This window comes from Carettochelys insculpta, chromosome 3 (assembly GCF_033958435.1).
Source record: "Carettochelys insculpta isolate YL-2023 chromosome 3, ASM3395843v1, whole genome shotgun sequence".
NCBI lineage: Eukaryota > Metazoa > Chordata > Testudines > Carettochelyidae > Carettochelys > Carettochelys insculpta.
The window spans coordinates 157,569,523-157,589,802 of NC_134139.1; the positions used below are offsets into that span (position 1 = coordinate 157,569,523).

General features: G+C 38.1%; 1 protein-coding gene across 1 annotated transcript in view; it reads left to right on the plus strand.

Moving 5' to 3' along the window:
* Nucleotides 1–7,435: 7,435 nt before the first annotated feature.
* EYS (eyes shut homolog) overlaps nt 7,436–20,280 on the plus strand; it is a 218,353-nt gene continuing 205,508 nt past the window's right edge. Inside the window, exons 1-2 of the mRNA XM_074989134.1 lie at nt 7,436–8,162; nt 9,842–9,955. Coding sequence (XP_074845235.1) covers nt 7,436–8,162; nt 9,842–9,955 — 841 coding nt within the window. The remainder of the gene's footprint in view (nt 8,163–9,841; nt 9,956–20,280) is intronic.

The following is a 20,280-nucleotide window of genomic DNA, read 5'->3' on the forward strand; positions in this document are numbered from 1 at the left end:
TTTTCTTTGTCTTGTGAAATTCTGTTTAGGTTCAGCTGTGAGATAGACTCTGAAAATTACCATTTTTTTCTGCTCTGTGCACTGTTAGTATGCCTGAATAAGTGACCATGAACATTCTAATCTAGACTTGGACCAGCACTGCCACTGCTGCAGCAGAAGAAATGGAACTTGGCATGCTGGGGAAAAACAGACTTTCTCAGAGCAGGCTTTGTTCCTCCCCGCCCCCGAAAATATTTGCAGACTAACATATGGATGTAGTGTCCCTTCTTCTCCTCAGTGGACATTACATGGGGCAGAGCTCCTGCCTCCACACATATCTTGAGGTGAAGGGAGAAAGAGAGAGAGTAAGGCTGAGTTCTGCTCTATTGCCAAAATTTAGGGTCAGCACATTGCCCCAGAAGTCTATTTTCCTGCTGAGGTAAGTGTGATCTCCTGCTGCTAACACAGCTCAGGCTGTGCTTTGGTTAAATCATAGAAAAAGAGTGTGTGATCACATAATTACAAGTTGGATGTCTGTAGTGATAGCTCAGTGGTTTGTGTATTAGTCTTGTAAACCCAGAGCTGTGAATTCAGTCCTCAAGGAGGCTGTTTAGTAGTCTAAGGAAAATAGGTTAAAAAAGAAAACTGTCCTACCAGCAGGGCAGAGAACTGAAATTGATGACTTCCCAGGTCTATGAAATATGCATGTAAGATAACACCAGGGTTGTCAAATAAGGTTTCACAGGAACCCAACTTTTGACATTTACTAACTTTTTAGGACTTGACTGTGCAGCCTTAGCAATGTTCTTTTAGCATAGGATTTTTTGTATGCAATATAAATAAAGTGAGAATGGCACTGATGTAATCTTTCTACATGCTGAACTATTTTTCTTTTCCCTTTAGCAGATCCTGATACCTTGTGGAGTGGGTTAGTCTTCTGCTAACATCTTTTCATTTTCCTAGATTTTTTTTTCAATGTTGTTTATTTTTTGTCATTATTTTAGTCATGAACAAGGCTGGCAATCCTCTTCAAGCCCCAGAGAGCCTGCACATGGCTGAAATCACCCCACATATGAGCATGCACAGATTTTGGTAGCATTTATGCGGTAAAAACTGGCTGCAGGTAATGAATTTACAACAGCTAGAATAGGAGCAGTGCCCATCTTTAAAAAGGAAAGAAGGACAATCCAGGAAACTATAGATAGGTAGATAGGTTGGAGGGTAGGGAGAGAATCCAGAGTGACCTGGATAAATTGGACGACAGAGCCAAAAGAAATCTTATGCAGTTCAACAAGGAGACATGTAGAGCCTGCACCTGGGGTGGAAGAATCCCAAGCATTACTATAGGCTGGTGACCAACTGGCTCAGCAGCAGTACTATGGAGAGAGATGCAACACCTCCTCCTTTTCTCCTCTGTCTGTCCTTCCTGAACAGTTTATAGCCTTCCATGATGTGCTACAGTTATGTGAATCATGCCACCAAATTCCCCATTATTCCAACTACCTCATACTTCTTTGACTGTGCCAGGGCCTCTAATTCTTCTTGTTTGTTCCCTAGGCTTCTGGCATTAGTGTCCAAGCATCTTAGAGAAGGGGCTTGTCATGGCTCCTTCCCCACTCTAGCAAGATAAATGCAGAAGTGGGGGCCAGCAAAAGTACCTCCAAAACCCTATTTACCAGGTTTTGGTATAAACTTTCCCCAAAAATCCTAAAAGCCTTAGATTTTGGGGAAAAAATTCACTGCCACCACCCAAGTAATAATAAGGAAACCAGGGAGAGACTACTTGGGAAATCTCAGCCCCAAAAGTAAAAACCAGGACACAAACATTAACCAATACCAAGTTAATAAAAAGAAAAAGAGAGAACTTTTATTATGACAACAATATTTGTGTTGCAAGCCTCACGACGAGATGGAAGAGTAATAAGGTAAAACACATGGGGAGTCTCCACCATGGGCTTAGAACTTAGTTACAAAGAGAGTAAAAGAACATTTCTAAAAAGGGCACAGACATTAGACCCCACTTCCCAAACCATAAAACAATAAAGTCTAATGGATCTATCTAAACTTTACCCTACTTACAGAAGATTGGAGGGCCTGTTCTTGGAGGGAGATATTCTGTGTCTCTCTCACTCATGGCTGGAAAGAAGAAGAAAAGAAAGCAGAGAACAGAAGAGGGAGAAGCCAAAATTCAATTCTTACCCACATTCCTTCCTAGGGTTACGTAATCCGCCATGATCTCTTCAAAGTTACTCTTAGCTGTATCATTGGTTCCTACATGGAGAAGTAGGAAGGGGTAATAGTCTAAAAGTTTAACGATTTTTGGCAGGGACTCTGCAATATCCCAGATTCTAGCTCCAGGCAAGCAGAAAACTTGCTGAGATTCTAGGTCTGGATGGTAGATGGATGACTCCATCCCTCTTACGAGGGAATCCCTGATCACCACCACCTGTCTTTTTCTCTTAGGGGTGGCGGTCACAGAACCCCCATCCCTAGGACTGCACATCTGATGCCTTAGAAACCATGAGGACTCCTTCAGATCCAATCCGTGTGAGGTATCAGCCCCAGTTATCTCTGCTGTATCGCCTGTGGAGAGAGGCTGAAAGCGATTATGTAACTCCAGTGGAATTGGAGAGACCTGAACTGGTTTTCCCCTCCTGGAGGTAACATGCTTCCAGCTTTCCTCCCTCTTTTGAGCAGCCTGCTGTTCCTGAAGGATTATATGTTCCCTTCTCCTGCCAGAGTACTTGAGGATGAACCACAAAGAGGAGTCTGATCCACAATGCTTTAGTATGCCAGTAAAGAAAGCGACATGGTATCCTTAACAAAGGGTGCTACTCTTCTTCAAATTCCAAATCTGTGGGGAGCTTTGTTGGCTTCCAGTATGACACTACCTAAAATCATAGAAGATGAGGGTTAAAAGAGACCTCAGGAGGTCATCTAGTCAATCCCCTATTCAAAGCACAGCCACCATGACCTAATCATTCCAGTCAGGGCTTTGTCAATCCTGGCTTTAAAAACCTCTAAGGATGGAAATTCAACCATCTCCCTAAGTAACCCATTCTAGTGCTTTGCCTCCCTCCTAGTATAATAGATTATTTTTTCCTAATATCCAACTTAGACCTTCCACACTACAGTTTGAAACTATTGTTTTACATACCTGGGGGCTTTTGAGTACTCGAGAGAAAAAGTTTAATTATTGCTAAGTGATTTGTCTCAGGGGACAGTCATGCTAGCCTGTGGATTCAAAAACAATAAGTCCTGCAGCACCTTAGCGAGCAAATTTAACAACTGTATTAGTTCATGAGCTTTCATTGGTAAAACCTACTTCCTCAGACAAATGGGGTGCAACAAAAGAATTCAGTGTTGAAATAGCGGAGCAAGGAGTGGGGACAGAAGAGTAAAAAAGGTTACCTGTCACTAGGAGGACCAGTTAATGAAGCAAATTACATAGGCTGTGTCCCATTCCTGCCAATATTGAAGGTGTGGAAATTCTATTTTTTCACTCCATTCATCTGAAGAAGTGGATTTTACAAACAAAAGTTCATGACTGAAATATGTTTATTGCTCTGTAAGGTGCCACTTTGCTGCTTGTTATTTTTCATGCTATGTAGTCAGTTACTCATTCATTCCTCTGTTTTCCTTGATTCTCTTTCCTTCTCTTTGTCTCTGGCTCTTGTCTTCCTTCATTTGTCCTCTTCTTTTCCTGTAATAAGTGTTTGCTGTGCTTAATATCTGTTGGTCTGTAGTTTGCTGCAATGTCCAAGAGTTCATAGGAGTTATTTATTAATTCATTAATTTGGCTACTAAATATGGGAGCTGAGTATAAAACTCAGGGACCCATCGGTTTTAAAATGGAACACAGAGGCCCTGGGGATGGAGGATTATGAGTCTTTGCCATCTGTGAGGATCATGTTGTCCTAAGAATGACCTACATACCACTACAAGAATATGAACCAAAGGCTCGACAAAATAAAGGAATTGGCCTAAGCAACACACATGTTTCATTATAAAACAAGTATATTATTTATCCTAAATTCTAGTAACACTTTGAAATGATAGAGATGCTGAACAGTAAATTTCTCCCTCAAACTCTTGCTCTAGGACAATGTCGGAAGTTCAATTTGAATTAAAAGTATAACTGTTAAATTTCAAATTATAAATACAAGTTTTAAAAGACTACCTGTGTGATACAGTCATTTTGGATTTGTACAGTTTCAGGAATACCTTTAAATTCCTGAAGGACATTTCTTTTAGCTTGCATGTGTTCCTGTGCCTAACCTATTATACTGTGTGCTTCCATAATTAGCAAGCAAATGTGAGAGCTATTGCAGAGCTGTGAAACAATAACCAAGCTAGGGAAGGCTACTCCGTAAGTGTAATCTTTTGCACACCCCTACCTGATAGGCTACTCAGTGAAACCAAAAGGCAGAATATTTAACAGCAAGTAAGAGATCCTTCACATGTGTAATATTTATATAGGTCACATCTCTCTAAATGTGGCACACTCTTATCTGGCAACATCCATAATCTGGCAGGATTTGGGTTAGCTGGATGACCACTTATCGTGGGTGTGGCCAACTTTCCCATGGTCCCATAAAGTTTGTTTACAGCCACGAGTCCTGGCTCTCAGTGTTCTAAGCTGTTATTTAACTGTAAGTTACCCATAAATATATGAGCTCAGTAAACAGTGGAAGGAAGTGTTGCTGATGATGCTAAACAATACTGACCACTTGTGGTCCAATAAATTCTCTCATTTATCACCAGTTAAGTCCCAAGGGTGTGGGACTAGAGGTTCAACCTGTATTAATATTTGCTGAGGTATAGCTCTATGATCCAGGACACACGCTGTTCACCAGCAGGAATTCCAGAAGTAATGTCTTCTCTGGGATTCTTTGCTCACAAGTATATTCAAAACCATACTTTGAGACTTTGTGCTCAGAGAAGTAGCCAATTTTGGGTGCTATCAGTTACAAAACACTGGAATAAACAAATCACTAATCTGTTCTTGTGTTGCAACTCATTTTTTCTTTTATTACTTCTAGCTATTTGTTGTAAATAAAATCATAGTGCAAATGTCAATATAAAAGTTCATATTAAACACACTTCATTCAAAATCTTTAGATCTTAGTTCTTCCAGTGTCATTGACATATGGTATAGTCAGTTTCTCCACTAAATATGGTTACATGATAGTTACTGTGCTTCTTCCCTGGTGATTCTAGGGCATTCAGTTCCCTGTGTTATTATCTTTCTTTGTTATTCCTTGACCTTCCTTTCCTCCTTTTCCCTCCTCTATGTATCTAGTTCAATGTTTTCCATACAATGTCTCCCATCTTCTACATATTCAGTATAAGACTACGTCAACACCACAAAGATCTTTCGAAAGAAACCCTTCCTGAAGATCTCTTCCAAAAGAACTTCTTTCAAAACAGTACATCAGCACACAAAAGGGCAGATCAAAAGTGTAATCCACTCTTTCGAAAGAATGCGTCCACACAGCCCTGTTCTTTTGAAAGAATGGTCCAGGAATTGAAAAATCAGGCTCCATGAGGACTGCTCTTTCAGAAAAAAGAGCCTCAGGAGCATCTCTACATGTTTTCTTTCAAAATGGGAAAGGAAAAGCAATTTCAAAAGGAGCGCCACATTCTTTTGATTTACTGTTTAAAGAATGTTTTTTTGGGTTTAGATGCTCCATACGATCTTTTGAAAGAACCCCCTTCTTTCGAAAAATCTTTTGAAAGAACTTGCTAGTGTAGACACAGCCTAAGTGTCCCAATCTTTTGTTCCTTCTTACACTCTTTACTCTGTCTTCTCTGTCTTATCCTTACATTTCATGTTTCCTCTTTCCATGCAATCATAATTATCCTCACCCATGTAGGAGAGGCAGTCTCCTGTATTAGTACTGGCAGAAGAGAGTGGCTAAGTCTCTGCTCCAAATAGTAACATGTTCAACACAATGGCATCATACAATGTAACACATAGACTAGTGTGGAAACCTCAGTTTTTTCAGATTATCTATATCCATCCAAAAATGGTGCTTGCTTTTGTGTGTGTATCTTGATCTCATCCACCCTCAAATGTTATCCTTCTCTCTAAGGAGCAGATCTTCACTGTCGCCTACTCCATTGTTAGTACATACTTGAATTTGTGTACACTTGAAATATACTAACAAAAGTGTAAGGATCAGTTTGCCATTCTACATGCAGTAAAAACAAAAAAAGCAGTGATTGCAAATGCCAAAATGGAAATGTTACTATTTCCAATTTACCATAAATTTCCACTGAATTACAGCTATTTCAAAGTTTAAAAGAAAATTACTGGGAAAATAAAAGTATTATAGCACCAAAAGAAAAAAATACTTTCTAAAATGTAAATTAAACTGTTAACACATACTAAACAATGCTGACAATTTTTAAAGGTTCTACACAACATTTTGCTGTGCTTCCATGTGTTTCAGTAGAACTCCAGGAAGAATAAACCGCAGTTTTGTTTATACTATAATAACTCTTTCTCTCTCCCTTTCTCAGAATTAAACAGACCTGCTTGTGAAGGGCTGGAACCAGGCCCACTGCACTGGGGCTGTTTAGGTCTCATGGCTTAAGCTTCAGTGCAGGAAAATATTTAGGCATGTATTTAAGTGCCACTTTTTTCAATGAGACATAAACACTTGCTGAAAGTTTGGGATCTGCTGAACGAATGTTGAAAAAAGAGAGACATACTAAGAATGAAGCACATCCTCACGTACACTGATAAACTGAGGCTGCAATACAAACATCCAAAATTCTGGAATATTCTCCTTGGAAACCTATATTTTACTATTTATCCTAGCTTGTTCTATTAATTACCAGAATATAACTGATTTATGATTGAAAGTGAAGATTGGCCCTTGGGTAATCCCATTTTTGCCACAGAATGCATGCATCGCCTTGGACAAACCATTTCATATTTTTGTGCCTTAGGTCCTCATCTTAAAATGTGTTAAGATTTCTTTTTTTTAATTTTTCTGCCTAAGGCTGCAAGGAGAGGATGTCTGTCTGTCTATGTATCTATCTATCTATCTATCTATCTAATCCCAACAAGTCCCAGCTCTTCAGATGTAATAGAAAAAGAGACAAACTGTCAGACTGTTTTTTGTAATGGTGTAATTCTGATAGCTGAGGGGATTTATTCCACCTTTATAGGGCTGTAACTGTCCCATCATGAGTGTATTTACCACTCATATTGAATGTATCAAATGCTTTCTGGCTACAGTGTGTTTTATTTCTCTGAAAAAAGATACTATATTCTTTCCCTATTTTTTATTCCTACAGACTATTTTTTACATCAAACAAGAAAATGCAGGAAGATCCCAGTGAATAAGTGACACTAATTCTACAACTTTCTTCAGTACCTGTGGAATTGTGACAGAACTCAAATCTGCTAGCTGAAAAAATGACTGTAAAATCAATCTTTCTTACAATGGTGTATCTTCAAACTTACATGGCAAATGGACAGAAAATATGTGAAAGGCAAAAGGATGTAGAATGGCATGCACAACCAAAACACCACATTGTGAAATGGTCCCTGATGAACAAAATTTGCTCACACTTCTATACAGACTGCTGGAATATAAATGCCAATGATGAAAGGAACATCTCAGAACATCAGGCTTTGAATGTCCCACAGATATGTCCATTGCAGCTCCAGCTGGGTGATAGTCTGTTCATATCTTCAGAGGACTCTTTTCAACCACATGGGGTGTATTTGGGGAATATTTCGCTGGAAGAATTCATTAGGTGTCCCACAAAAGGCTTTCTTCAAGAGCAGCTGATTTTTCATTGTAGGTCAAGAGGAATGCAACAAGTGGACCCTCAGTGGCTGGGAGTTGGAACTCATTACTTTGCAGAAGTTTATACCAAAGGACCACTGTTATGCAACCTGGGCCTTCGGCTCAATGTAACAGTAAAGCCACAGTTTTGCCAGCAGTCTTCAAATGCACCTTTTTGTTCCAGACATGGCAGATGCTTAAGTCATGTATGGGAAGAGGCATATAAGTGCCACTGTTCTCAACAATATTCTGGACAATTCTGCGAAGAGTTTGATGCATGCTCCAGCACACCCTGTCACAACAATGCAACCTGTATTGACATAAGAGAAGGACCTGTAGGAGATTCCTATGAATGTGCCTGTCCTTCACAATTTGCAGGTAATGCTCTCTTTTCCCTAAATAGATAATGTATGTAAAAGAAATAATATTCTTCAGTAAACTTAAAAAAAATCCTACACCAAAAAAGTAAAAGGAGTAAATAGTTTATACTGTGCAAGCATATTTTTGATAATACAATATATTTGAAACACATTTTTTTCAATGGTAAATTGGTGTAATATTTTAATATCACATTCTGTCTTACTTACCCAGATTAACATATGTGGGGCAAGGTAGAATGAGCTTTTCCTCATCCTTTGCAGTATCTAAATGCCAGGAATATTGCAGTCCCTATACTGGTACTGTACTTTGCTTGATCAAAAGCCTATGGAAATGATTCTGAAACCTTTAGTTGGCATGAGTGAATTTGTAATCAGAAGTCCACAAGTTATAGGGTTTTCTCCATTTATATTTTCTGAGGGGTTTATTGCACCCCAACATGGAAAAGAAAGGGCGGTGATGAGGCAAGGCTGTGGGTTTCTTCCTCTATGCCAGCCAAAAGAATTTACTGTTTGCGTAGCAAGATGTAAATTACAAGCCACAAATGGATATTCATAAGAGCTTTCTATGCCTGCATATCTGGAAATTCAAGGCTGACTCAAATGCGAGAAATATATATATATATATATATATATTCATGGAAAAAGAAACTGAGTATTTGGGCTAGGGTTTGCCATTGATCCCATTTATAAATATGATATATCCATGTAATAATTATATAAAAGTTCATTCACAAATAAGAAGATTTATCCAATTATGAATGATGGAAGTTATGAAAAGATTAATGCATATTTCCAAAGTTTAGTAAAAATGGTCTGAAAACAAAAAATCTACTGTGCAGGTCTGTTCCTTTTAGAGGGTGCTGATTTGAACTCTGCTGAAATATAAGGTTAATTGCTTAGGTTGCCTTGAAAATTCTCCAGCAGTAACACTTGATTTGACTTGGATTAACATAGATAAAAATGAATGCCAATAACTTCAAAGGGAATACATTAAAGCATTATTTGAACATACTGTTAAGTATGCTTAACATATTAAGGATGCAGCTTCTGCTATCAATTTATATTGCCAGTTTAATTCTAATATTAAATAAAATGTATAGAAAGGAGGAGCACAAAGATTAAAACATCTGATATTATGGATGTGCTTACACAGGTGCAAATGCAGGAAAAATATCTCCCATAATGTTAACTAAACAGAATATTTGTTCAAGTATGAATAATATCATAGTAACAATTCAAGTGACAAGCATAGTTATATGGTATTTAGACTCAGATGCTGCAAAGTACCAGAAATTTATGACTGGTGCAGTAATTTCCAGTGATTTTACGTTAAGCAAAATTCATCTACAAACTGATTCCACAGTCAAGCAGGTTCTAGGATTAGCAGTTTCTAGGAAGTAATGTAAACTATCTATATTCAAATAACTAAGAAACAGATAATGTATATCAAATTAAAAGTTTGACAATAGCTGTCAATGAGTCATATGTCTGTGTCTTAATGCTTTTGTCTGGTAGCAAGGCATACAATTAACATTGCCCAATAATTTCCATTAAAACTGGGCTGAAATTTTCCACTTTAGTATTCTATTAACATAAGTGTGCATGTGTTGAAATTTCATTACCTAATTGCCTCTTTACAAAAAAATTACCTTAGTATTGTATTATGATTTTCACTAGGTAAAAAATGTTCAGAAATAGTTGGACAGTGCCAGCCCCATCTCTGTCAGAGTGGCAACTGCATTAATGTTACTCCAAATACTTTTCTTTGTGAATGTGGCAAAGACTTTACAGGTAAGGAATTCATTTTTTCTATGTTGTAACAGTAACTGTAAAGAGGAAATTTATATGAAACAGAGTGAGTTGTTGTTATTGTGCAATTTCCAAGTTGAGGTTTTGAGGTTTCGGAAGAAGACTGAATTAATTTTAACTGTGTAAATATAATTTAATCATGTAAATATATTCCTTGTGGAACTCACCATGAGCCTGCTTGTGGCAAAAATTAAAATGAATAAAAGAAAAGGCAGTGGCTTTCAATAATTTTCATACTGGGATTCCCATTTTATGTGTGTATGCTTCTGTGTGTGTGTGTGTTGTGTTTTCCCTGTAAGCTGAGTGCTCGGGCAGCCACCCAAGAGAGAATCAAATGCTGTCCAACTGATTAGCAGAGGACCCACAGATGACAGCAAATTTCTATAGATGGTGTACATGGGCACATGCCTTGGTGCACATACAATTTATTCTACACATGGATGGAAAAAATTAGAGGGAACACTCTTCTCCTCCCATTTTTGAATATTCAAATGTCAGGATGCTGCTACCTATGTTGCGCCTGCTCATGAACCCAAAGCTCATAGCCCTTAAGTATCACAATCTAGTCAGGAATAATTCATATTTTGTTTTGATTGTCCTTGACTTTGGTTTTACAAGGTCCAGTGTGCTTTAATGGTTTGTGAGAGTGAAATATGAAGAAAAATGTTTCTAGAATTTTTCAATCTTATTCAGTAGTGCTGAGCCTGCCAATAGTGGACAATCACATGCTCCCAATTGGTAGAGTCATGCTGATCTTATAGTCTAGAATCTAGGACTTCAGATTAAGTGCTTATGATGTTTTCACAAAAGATATTCAAAAGATGAATCTAAGACATGTAATTGCTATACTTGTGCCACCATAACAGAAGCAATAAGAGTAAAAAAGAAAAATCTTATCAGAATGACCTCAATAAACCACAAACTAGCACTGGGTTTGCTTCAAAGGATAATGGCACTTCCAAATGTGTAACTCTCTATGGATTATCAGATTTTACAGAAAGAAAATTTCCCTGACATCTGCAAATTGCACAAACAAGGCAATTAATAATTTGACCAGGCTATGCAAGTGAACAGGACATGCAAGTGAACAAAAGATAGACATAGAGATGAATTTAAGCAGGAGACTGAAACTTTATTAACTTAACAAGGGAGGAGGTACACTACATCAGATGTTTGATTTGGTCCAAAGCAAAGTTAAAGAGATCCTACCATATAACTAATAACTTGGATTATATTCACTTCAAACTCACATACAAGGCTCAGTTTACTTGCGAATCTTGTTGCCAGCTGAGGTAGAGGAAAACAAGGGGGAAGTCTGCTCTAACTCATAAAATATTTCTCTATGGCTGTCTAGCAAGTTCTTTTGAAAGATTTTTCAAAGGAAGGGGGCTCTTTTGTAACATTCCATAGAGCATCTATACACAAAATGTGTTCTTTCAAATGTAAATTAAAAGAATGTATTGCTCCTTCTGAAATCACTCTTCCTTCCCCGTTTCAGGAAGAGTGCCCCCTTTCAAAATGTGTTAAAACAAATGTATAAGGCTACATCTATAATGCAGAGATCTTTCAAAAGAAGCCCTTCTGGAAAATCCCTTCCGAAAGAACTTCTTTCGAAAGAGTGCGACCACACACAAAAAAGCAGATGGAAAGAGTGATATGCTCTTTTGAAAGAGAGTGTCCACACAGCCCTGCTCTTTTGAAAGAATTCTTCAACTAACATAAATCAATGGATTTTACATTTTCGAGCCTGCTCATTTGCCTTAAGCTGCCGGCACTGGGGTGAATGTAGCACTAGCCTTTGAGTGTACTTATTATGAGGTCCTGTGGAGATCTATGCTTAAGATGTGATAAAGTGAAAAGTTTAGCTGATGAAATGCTAACCATATAGCCTGGTAGTTGGAATATAGAGCAGTGAAAAAATAATTCATCTTCATCCTAGGAGACAGTTGCACATGGTTTGGCCAGCATCATTCTCATCTACTCCCCTGTAGTAATTGCTATATTTGAGGCCACAAACACTTTTTTATAACTCAGATTTTTGAAGCTAAAACCTTTCGGGATCATTCCTCCGCAGGAATAACTTTTTTCCTGATGGATTATCATTGCAGCCATCACTCAGTTTGTCAATGTAGTATTTTAATAAGATGATTTTCTAATAGTGGGACACAAAGATACATTCACTTAGAATTATATTATCAGTAATAAAATATTTTGTACTTAGTCTGTGTAGTGCTCTTATCAAAGAACTTCAGAGAGCTTGAGAAACCTTAAGTCTCAATTAAGACTCATGATTCTTCTGTCAGATAGATATTTCTATTTCTGTTTCACAGATGAGGTGAGTTACAGAATTCACTAGGCAAACCTGAGTAGGCATAGGACATTAACTTAACAATGGGAAAGTAGCACTATACACCTCCTAACCGCATATACAAGACATTTAATTAGGTCCAATGTGCGGTTATAGGGCTACTACTATATAATCCATAAAGTATGGTTGATTCTTCTCAGTCAACCCCCTAGGGCTGAGTACACTTACGAAACCTCCTCACCTTCTCCCACATGATAGATATTTATGGCTGGGGGAGGTTGAAGGTACAAAGGAGTAACATCAGTCTGTGAAGACTTTTGGTTGCCCCTTGTCATTAGAAAGAGAATCTGTACTAGCCATATTCAGGACCTCACTTATCTCTGGGAACTGAACTTTTCACTCTTTATCTACAATGAAACACAACCACAAACTGTGACAAAATATTCCTATATTATCTCCTACCACTAATGTTCTATTCTTGCATATTTTAACCTAGGCTTGGCCTTGACAGTGATGTGTGGAAGGTGGAAATCTCTGTTCCGCTGCCAATTTGGCTAAATGGAAGAAATTCTTTTTTAATACTAAAACAGGCAATCAGTCAGACCGACAACATCCTGAAAACACAGTCAGAGGGAGGGAATGCAAGGTAGCAAGATGGCTCCTGGAAATCTGGGAAGGCTTAATTTGCACGAATGGCAGTGGAGAAATGTAATTTGCTTCCTTTACTCCCACCCCTGGCCTAGGCAAGGGGAGGGAGAGAAGTCTCTTACTGATATGCCGTGCTGTGATAATTGGGCCTACAACTTTGCCATAAGGATGAGTTCAACTCTGAAAAACTGTATAAAATTACGTAATAACCTAGACAATAAATGCTGTTGGGAAAAAGGCCAGAGAGACAGAGTGAATTAGTCAAAAAAAAAAAAGAAAAGAAAAGAAAACCTACTGGTCAAATTCAAGGACTGCATTAAGTTCTTCTTTGCTCAATAGGAGACATGTGGAATGGTAAATGAATAGACCATAATTGATGTGTTGGAAATTGGTGAAGAAAATAAAGAAGGAGCAGACTATCACATCCTTCTGGGGCCATCAAGGAGACTTTGGGGGGAAAAGCTGCCACAGTGGTGATTTGACCTAAAGAAAGGGAAGGAGCAATTTTCACACCATAGCTGAACCCTACAGTCTCCTCGGACTCAGGTATTCAGTGTGACAATACTGAGACTTTGGGAGATGACCTGGTGAGGCCAGAGTGATTGACCCAAATGACAATGACAGCTCCAGTTAAATATTGAACAGAATGTGGGATGTGAAAATCTGTCATCTGTCCTTTTCCAGTCTCATTTAATTTCCTCTTCTCTGTCCTTGTCCTTTAGTCCTCTGTCTAGTGTCTGGCTCAACCAGTCAAGGCAGTATATCTTGCAACACAGCTGTGAGCCTGTTACCAGAACTAGACAGCTGAAAGCAGTACCCTAAACAGCTCAGCTGGTGCAAATTTGCAAAATCTCAGGAGACATACGGTAGCTTTTGCTATGTCTTTGCTTTTCCAGCAGTGAAGCTGCAACTGAATCAAGATCAGATTCAGAAACTGCCTTTTCTGTCTCTGCTATTCCTTCTTCTCCCCATATGTGTGCTTATCTTGCTTTGCCTTCTAGAAAATGAGACTGGTCTCTAATAGCAGCAGGAACTGCTTCAGCCTATTTCAACTAACTTCATCTCTTTTCCCAAAAGGACAGTAAATATGATCTATAGGACTCAATTGGGGGGCGAGGGGCAGGGAAGGGGTGGCTTCCTTTCAAAATCTTGCTGTTGCTAAAGGGAACCTAAAAAGGGATGTTAAAATGAAATCCTTACTTAGAATTTTACATTTCACATGTTTTAATTTTCCCTTGTCTTTTTTTTTTTATGCTTTAATACAGTATTGGACAACCTGAAGCCCATGGGCTGCATGCAGCCTGTTAAGGTAGTTCACTGATGGGGTGCAAGTCATTTTGCTGATGTAAACTGTCTGCAGGGACTGCACCCTGCAGCTCCCAATGGTCACTGTTCACTGTTCCCAGACGAAGGGAACTGCATGAAGTAGCAGCCAGCATATTCTCTGAGGCCCCTTCACCTGAAGGTGCCAGCTCCCACAGCTCCCAGTGGCCAGGAAGAGTGGACTGCAGTCACTGGATGCTGTGGGGTGGTAGTGTCTGTAGAACGTTAGTTCCAGCAAAATGCTTCACAACCTTTAATCATCTTGGTGGTGACTTGATAATGAGTCCTTAAAGCATGTCCTTATATTGCTTCCTCTGGCCTCCAATGCTCCTCAGTCCTTCCTCCAACTCGGAAAATAAAATCCTCAATCCTATTACCCTGATGGACCACAGGTTGCCCACCACAGCTTTAAAAAAAGTTTTAAAAGTTTAGTTATCTGCTTGTTCTGATACCAGGTGGGCTGAGATCTCTATGCCAAACAACATGTCTTGTTTAACACTGTTTAATATTAGACAGTGACAGGGGCATGCTAACAGCTTAGGTTTATTTGGGCCCCTTTGTTCCATCTAAATTAATACAACTCCCACATGCACTTTGAAGCACAAAGAGTAACTCAGCTCCAGCACATGCAGGATTAAGTGTTTCCTTTGTCATTGCCCTCCTAAGAATTAAGCATCACTCCGGTGGCCTGACCTCTCTCCCTCCCTTGAAGAGGCAAGACAGGGTGTTTATGTAATTTGCCTCTGATTGCATGTTCATTCAGTTGTTGATAAAAGATCCAGATTTCCTGATTTCCAGTCTTGAGTGCTCACTTTCCCATTAGTATTCTTAAAATAAAGACTGTCTTGAATTTTCTTAAATTTTCCTTTATTTCCATAATTACAAGTCTGCTTATTCAAAATGTCAACTTGAAATATATGAAAGGGAAATCATTGCTTTTACATACTGAAGAATAAATAGTCAAAGTGATCGCACCAGAGATGTAAAGTTATTTACATACATTATTCAATGAATACTTTGATAACCAGGCTAAACACATTTGAAAATGTTCACAATGAATAATTTCACCAGCCAGATGTGGAACAGTACCTCATTTCTGGAATAGGGCCACCAATTGTTTTCTCATAACCTTCCCAAGAATAATCAAATAGTTATTTTTCAGACACTTGCCAACCTGAGCTAAGTATGACTTTGTGTTCTATTATTATCTCAAGTACACCTCAGTTTGAAGGGTTGAATATTAAATAAATGAAAAACAAATGTTATGTGTAACAGAGAACATAAATGTCTTTTAAATAGGTGAACTTTGACCTGAAAATGTACATTACTGTTTAGAATCTATAAACCGATTTATTTTGAAATGAGTGAAACTGGGAATGAATAAATAATTCTACATGTATGCGGATATTTTAATTAAGGCTAGCTTTTAGAATTTTCTGCATTTATGTTATAAAATTGACATGTATGCAGCATTTTGCTTTCATGTGATTTTGTTGGATACATCATTTCCCTCCTGCAGGAGGTTGAAATAAATATCACTCAGTGGCAGATGTTTCACTGATTGCCATAATGCTCTTTATAAATACAACCATAATTTTCCTGATCCTTGTCACCTTTCGTTATTCTAAAATCAAATTCTGACTGCCTAAGAATGACTAAAGACTACTCAAAATAGCTAATTTCTATTTAAAAGTCTTTACATTTTTTTCAGTTTTCATATGAAAGAGTGCAGGATCAATGAAATGAACACCACAGCCTCCTGGAAGCCAGGCTATTCCATAAAGAGTTGTCCTTCAAATTATTTTTAGTAAAGTTAGCATATGCTTAACTTCAAGCATATGAGTAGTCTCATTAAAATGAATGAGACTGCTCACAGACTTAAACTGAAGCATGAACTTGCATGTCTGTTACAGTGAGGTGTTAACATACAAGTGTGCCCAGCACTTTGCACACTTGTTTGCAATTTGTTTTTTTTACTTTTTCAAAATCTGAGTAAAATGTGCTTTATGCACTTTTATTACTTTACTGTACTTACAGGGAAGATCTTTTTAGTACTATCTCAGACTTTATTTAGCAAGAGTATACTCATACCTATGCTACTGATTAAATATAGTAAGATATACTTGAAGAAGTGAAACTAGCAGTGGGTGAAATTCACGTATATCTTCCAGAGTCAGTTTTTCATTCAGCTAAATATCCAGGAGTTTGGGTACTGCTGAGTTGTCCACAAATATGAAAATGTGACCTTGATATTGTCCCATTCCCAACCCCACTCCAATGAAGGTTAATGGATGCAAGCAGTGTTAACATTTTTTTTTCTCTGAAAGACAAATACCTTTGGAATCGTCTCAGGAATGCAATGGAACTGTGTCTTTAAAAGATAGGAGTTAGTCGAAGTCAGATTTCTGTGTACTGGAAGAGAAGAGAAGCAGTCTCCTCAAACTGATTATGAGTTGCTCTGTGTGTGTGCAAGTGTTTTGTTACATCAGAGTCCATATGAATGTAAATGAGGGTCAATTTAAAATTAAGTGGTACATCATGGGCTGTAGGGCTAACAGCAATTGCAGGCCCTGGGGCAAAGTGTGTGTGGTGGGGTCTGGATATATGCCCCCAGAAGGGGCAGGGCCTTGGGTGGAAGAGGCAGAGTTTCAGACAGTCAGCCCTTAGGGTCACATGGACTGGGGCACACACCCTTCCTGAATCCCTCAGAGCTGCATGGAGCAGCTCTCTGTGCTCTGGTGGCAATTCAAAGGGGTCTGGGCCCACAATAATGGTGGCTGTTGCTGGTAGCTCCAGTCCCCTTTGGCTTTCAATGGCATGGTGCACATGCCTCTCTTATCCACCCCATCAACAGCCCTCATTGTGGCAGCAATGTTTATGTTAGTGGATGAGGCTGTGTGTGTGTTGGAAAGTGGTTCGAGAGAGACGGAATGTAAGGTGTTACCTTTTCACCCAGGTGGATGATTAATATGTTTTCATGACATTTGGAGTTAGCTTTGTGGTAGTAGCATGCATTAAGACTCTGGACATTTTATCTCATAATTGCTTGTTCAACACGATAGGACAGCATAAGATTTGAGATTACACAGTCCCTCTGGATCTCAATAGCAGACAGGCCTACTTAGGCCATGTACAGTTCAGGCATTCAATCTTTATCTGAATACCAAAATACTGGTGAAGCTAGTCACAGCATAGAGCTGCTGTAATGATTTTCCTCCACCTTCAACCAGTTAGGACATGTTGCCTTTAGCTCATACTTTGTTGAAGTCTTGATCCATTTGTGGTCTTTTTACTCACAGACTCTCCAAATTAATGTCTGATTTCATTATTCTTGCCCTCAACAATGTAGGCTGTACACATTTAGGAAATAAGTATCAAAATAAGAAAAATTATGGATGGCTGTATTTATTGGTTATGAGACCGATAGATGTGCGTTACTGAAATGTTAACATTTAAAATTAGGTGGTTGACTTGTAAGGGTTTTTTAGGTAGGTTTGAGACGATATTTTTAAGGGAGTAATTTTACAAACACATTTCTAGAATGTGTACTGAAAGTTGTCTACAAACAACAATTCTGTGTTTAATTAAAAGAAAAAGATGCCCGTCTGGTTGAAAGTGAAAAAGAAACTTCTACCTCAAGACCTGCAGTTATAAAATCATATTAATTTTATTTATGTAACACATCCTTTCTCCTGTGTATCACTTCCTGATATCCATTGCAGCATCTTTATAATTTATGAAAGAACTTTCATATGTACTTCTAGTTTATCAACTGAGTCAGTCCAAGGTAAGTAGTGTGACAGCAAGTCATTAACCTCTGACAGCTGCTGTGTGGTCTTAGTTCCCAGTGGAAAAATGTGCTCAGTGCCAAAGAATACTATTTTGGTTGTCATTAACTGTCACTCTCATGAGAAAGGGTACATCTTAAATGGACATGCTGAACATCCCAGACATGATCTTACTGGTCAGAGGTAAGACACATTAACAGAGCAATGTGGCAAAGCTTGTACTGGTACAACCACAACTGTGCCAGTAACACTGACAAACAACTTCAAGCTCTGCTGGTGTGAGACTGATGCCTTTCTTGATCAGTGCCTTAAAAAGCCCCGTACAGCACTAACAGAAGAAAAGGTTTCATTCAAACTGTGAGAAATATTTGTCACAAGAAAAAGTTTTTAACAGCAACGTTGATACCAAATGCTTTTTTCCTGACAGCTTTCTAAATATAAGCATTCAGATACCGTATCATGACTGCTACTGTGCAAGAAGTAATTATTTGACTTCTCAATTGTATAGAAACTCTGCATAATTAATACCTTTTTAGTACTGTTATCCTGGAAAAAAAGCATAATCTTTAACCTGGTTTTGTTTTTAACAAACTGCCATAGTGATGAATTAGATTTTTGTTTACATATACTTATGGTTGTACAAAAATGTAAAATCAAATATATTTTTAGCTAAAAGCAAGTTTACAGCTATTGATTTTATCATTTTATGCTAGGGTTCCATGTGGTAATTGGCTTCACATGAAACAGAAACAAAACTATGAAGAATTAGGCAAGATAATTTTTGCTAAATTTCTATAATCTTGCCTGCCCCAGGAGAGGCAATGTTAAAATTGCAATCATTATAAATGACATATAGTTTGCCCTTAAGTAAAGGGTGCCCATTTCCACGGCTATTCTCCAGCTTAGAAAACAGACACATCAGTTGATAGGTGTATTGTCGCAGTAAAGAGCAAAGTGCTCTCTCTTTTAGAAAAAAAAATCTACTAAAAATTAGCATAGGAAAATGTCAGATGTTTGATAGGTCATGAAAATTGAATAATTACAGTATTAATATAAATTAATGGCACTAGCTAGTCTGTGAAGATGTGTCATGACTCTAAGAAGATGCAGAAAATTTCAATGAATTTGAACATTGCTTATATATAAAACTATATTTAAATGAAAGGAAAAAAGAAACCTATAAAGAAATGTCTGTTAAAAATGGTTTTCTTATTGCTAGGGGCAACACATGAGAATACAAATGCATTTTGTAGCACATCCTCCCCTGACATATCTACAGATGTTGTTGCCTCATCTCAAGAAAAGATATGGTGGCATTGGAAAGGGTTCAGAACAAGGCAACAAAAATTATTAAGGGGTTGGAACAGGTGCCACATGAAGAGAGATTATAAAGACGAGGACTTTTCAGCTTAGAAAAGAGGAGAATAAGAGGTTGTACGGTAAATGTCTATAAAATTATGATGGGTATGGAGAAAGTGAATAAGGAAAAGTTATTTATTTGTTCCCATAACATAAGAACTAGGAGTCACCAAATGAAATTGATAGGTAGCAGGTTTAAAACAAACACAAGGGCCTATTTCTTCACATAGCACACAGTCAACCTGTGGAACTCCTTGCCAGAGGATGTTGTGAAGACTAGAATCTTGAGGGGTACAAAAAATAACTAAATCAATTCGTGGAGGCTAGGTCCATCAATACTCATTAGCCAAGATGGGTAGGAATGGTGTCCTTAGCCTCTGTTTTTCAGATGCTGGACATGAGTGATACAGGAGGGATCACTAGATGGTTACCTGTTCTATTCACTCCCTTTGTGACACCTGGCATTGGCCACTGTTGGAAGACAAGATAATAGGCTAGATGGAATTTTGGTCTGACCCAGTATGGTTGTTCTTATTTCTTTTCTGTTTGCAGCTGTTTCTTATAAGAAGAAATTAAATCAATATTTTTCTGTAAATATGAACCAAACAGAATTAAATGGAAGACATTCAAAAAATTCTGTTCATGCCACCACCAGAATGGCATTTCAAATCTTTGAGCGATATGAACAGGTATATACCACCGCCATGAAATGATGGTCAATTGGAGTTTTGCTAAGTGAAACTGAAGGAATGGCTTCATATGAGCAAAGTAAATATTTTTAGGGTATCTCTTCACTGCAGAATTCACCTAAGTCAGAACACCCAAACATGGGACCTCCTTCTTTAGCCAGGTCTGTGCGTATTTACACTATTAAATTACAC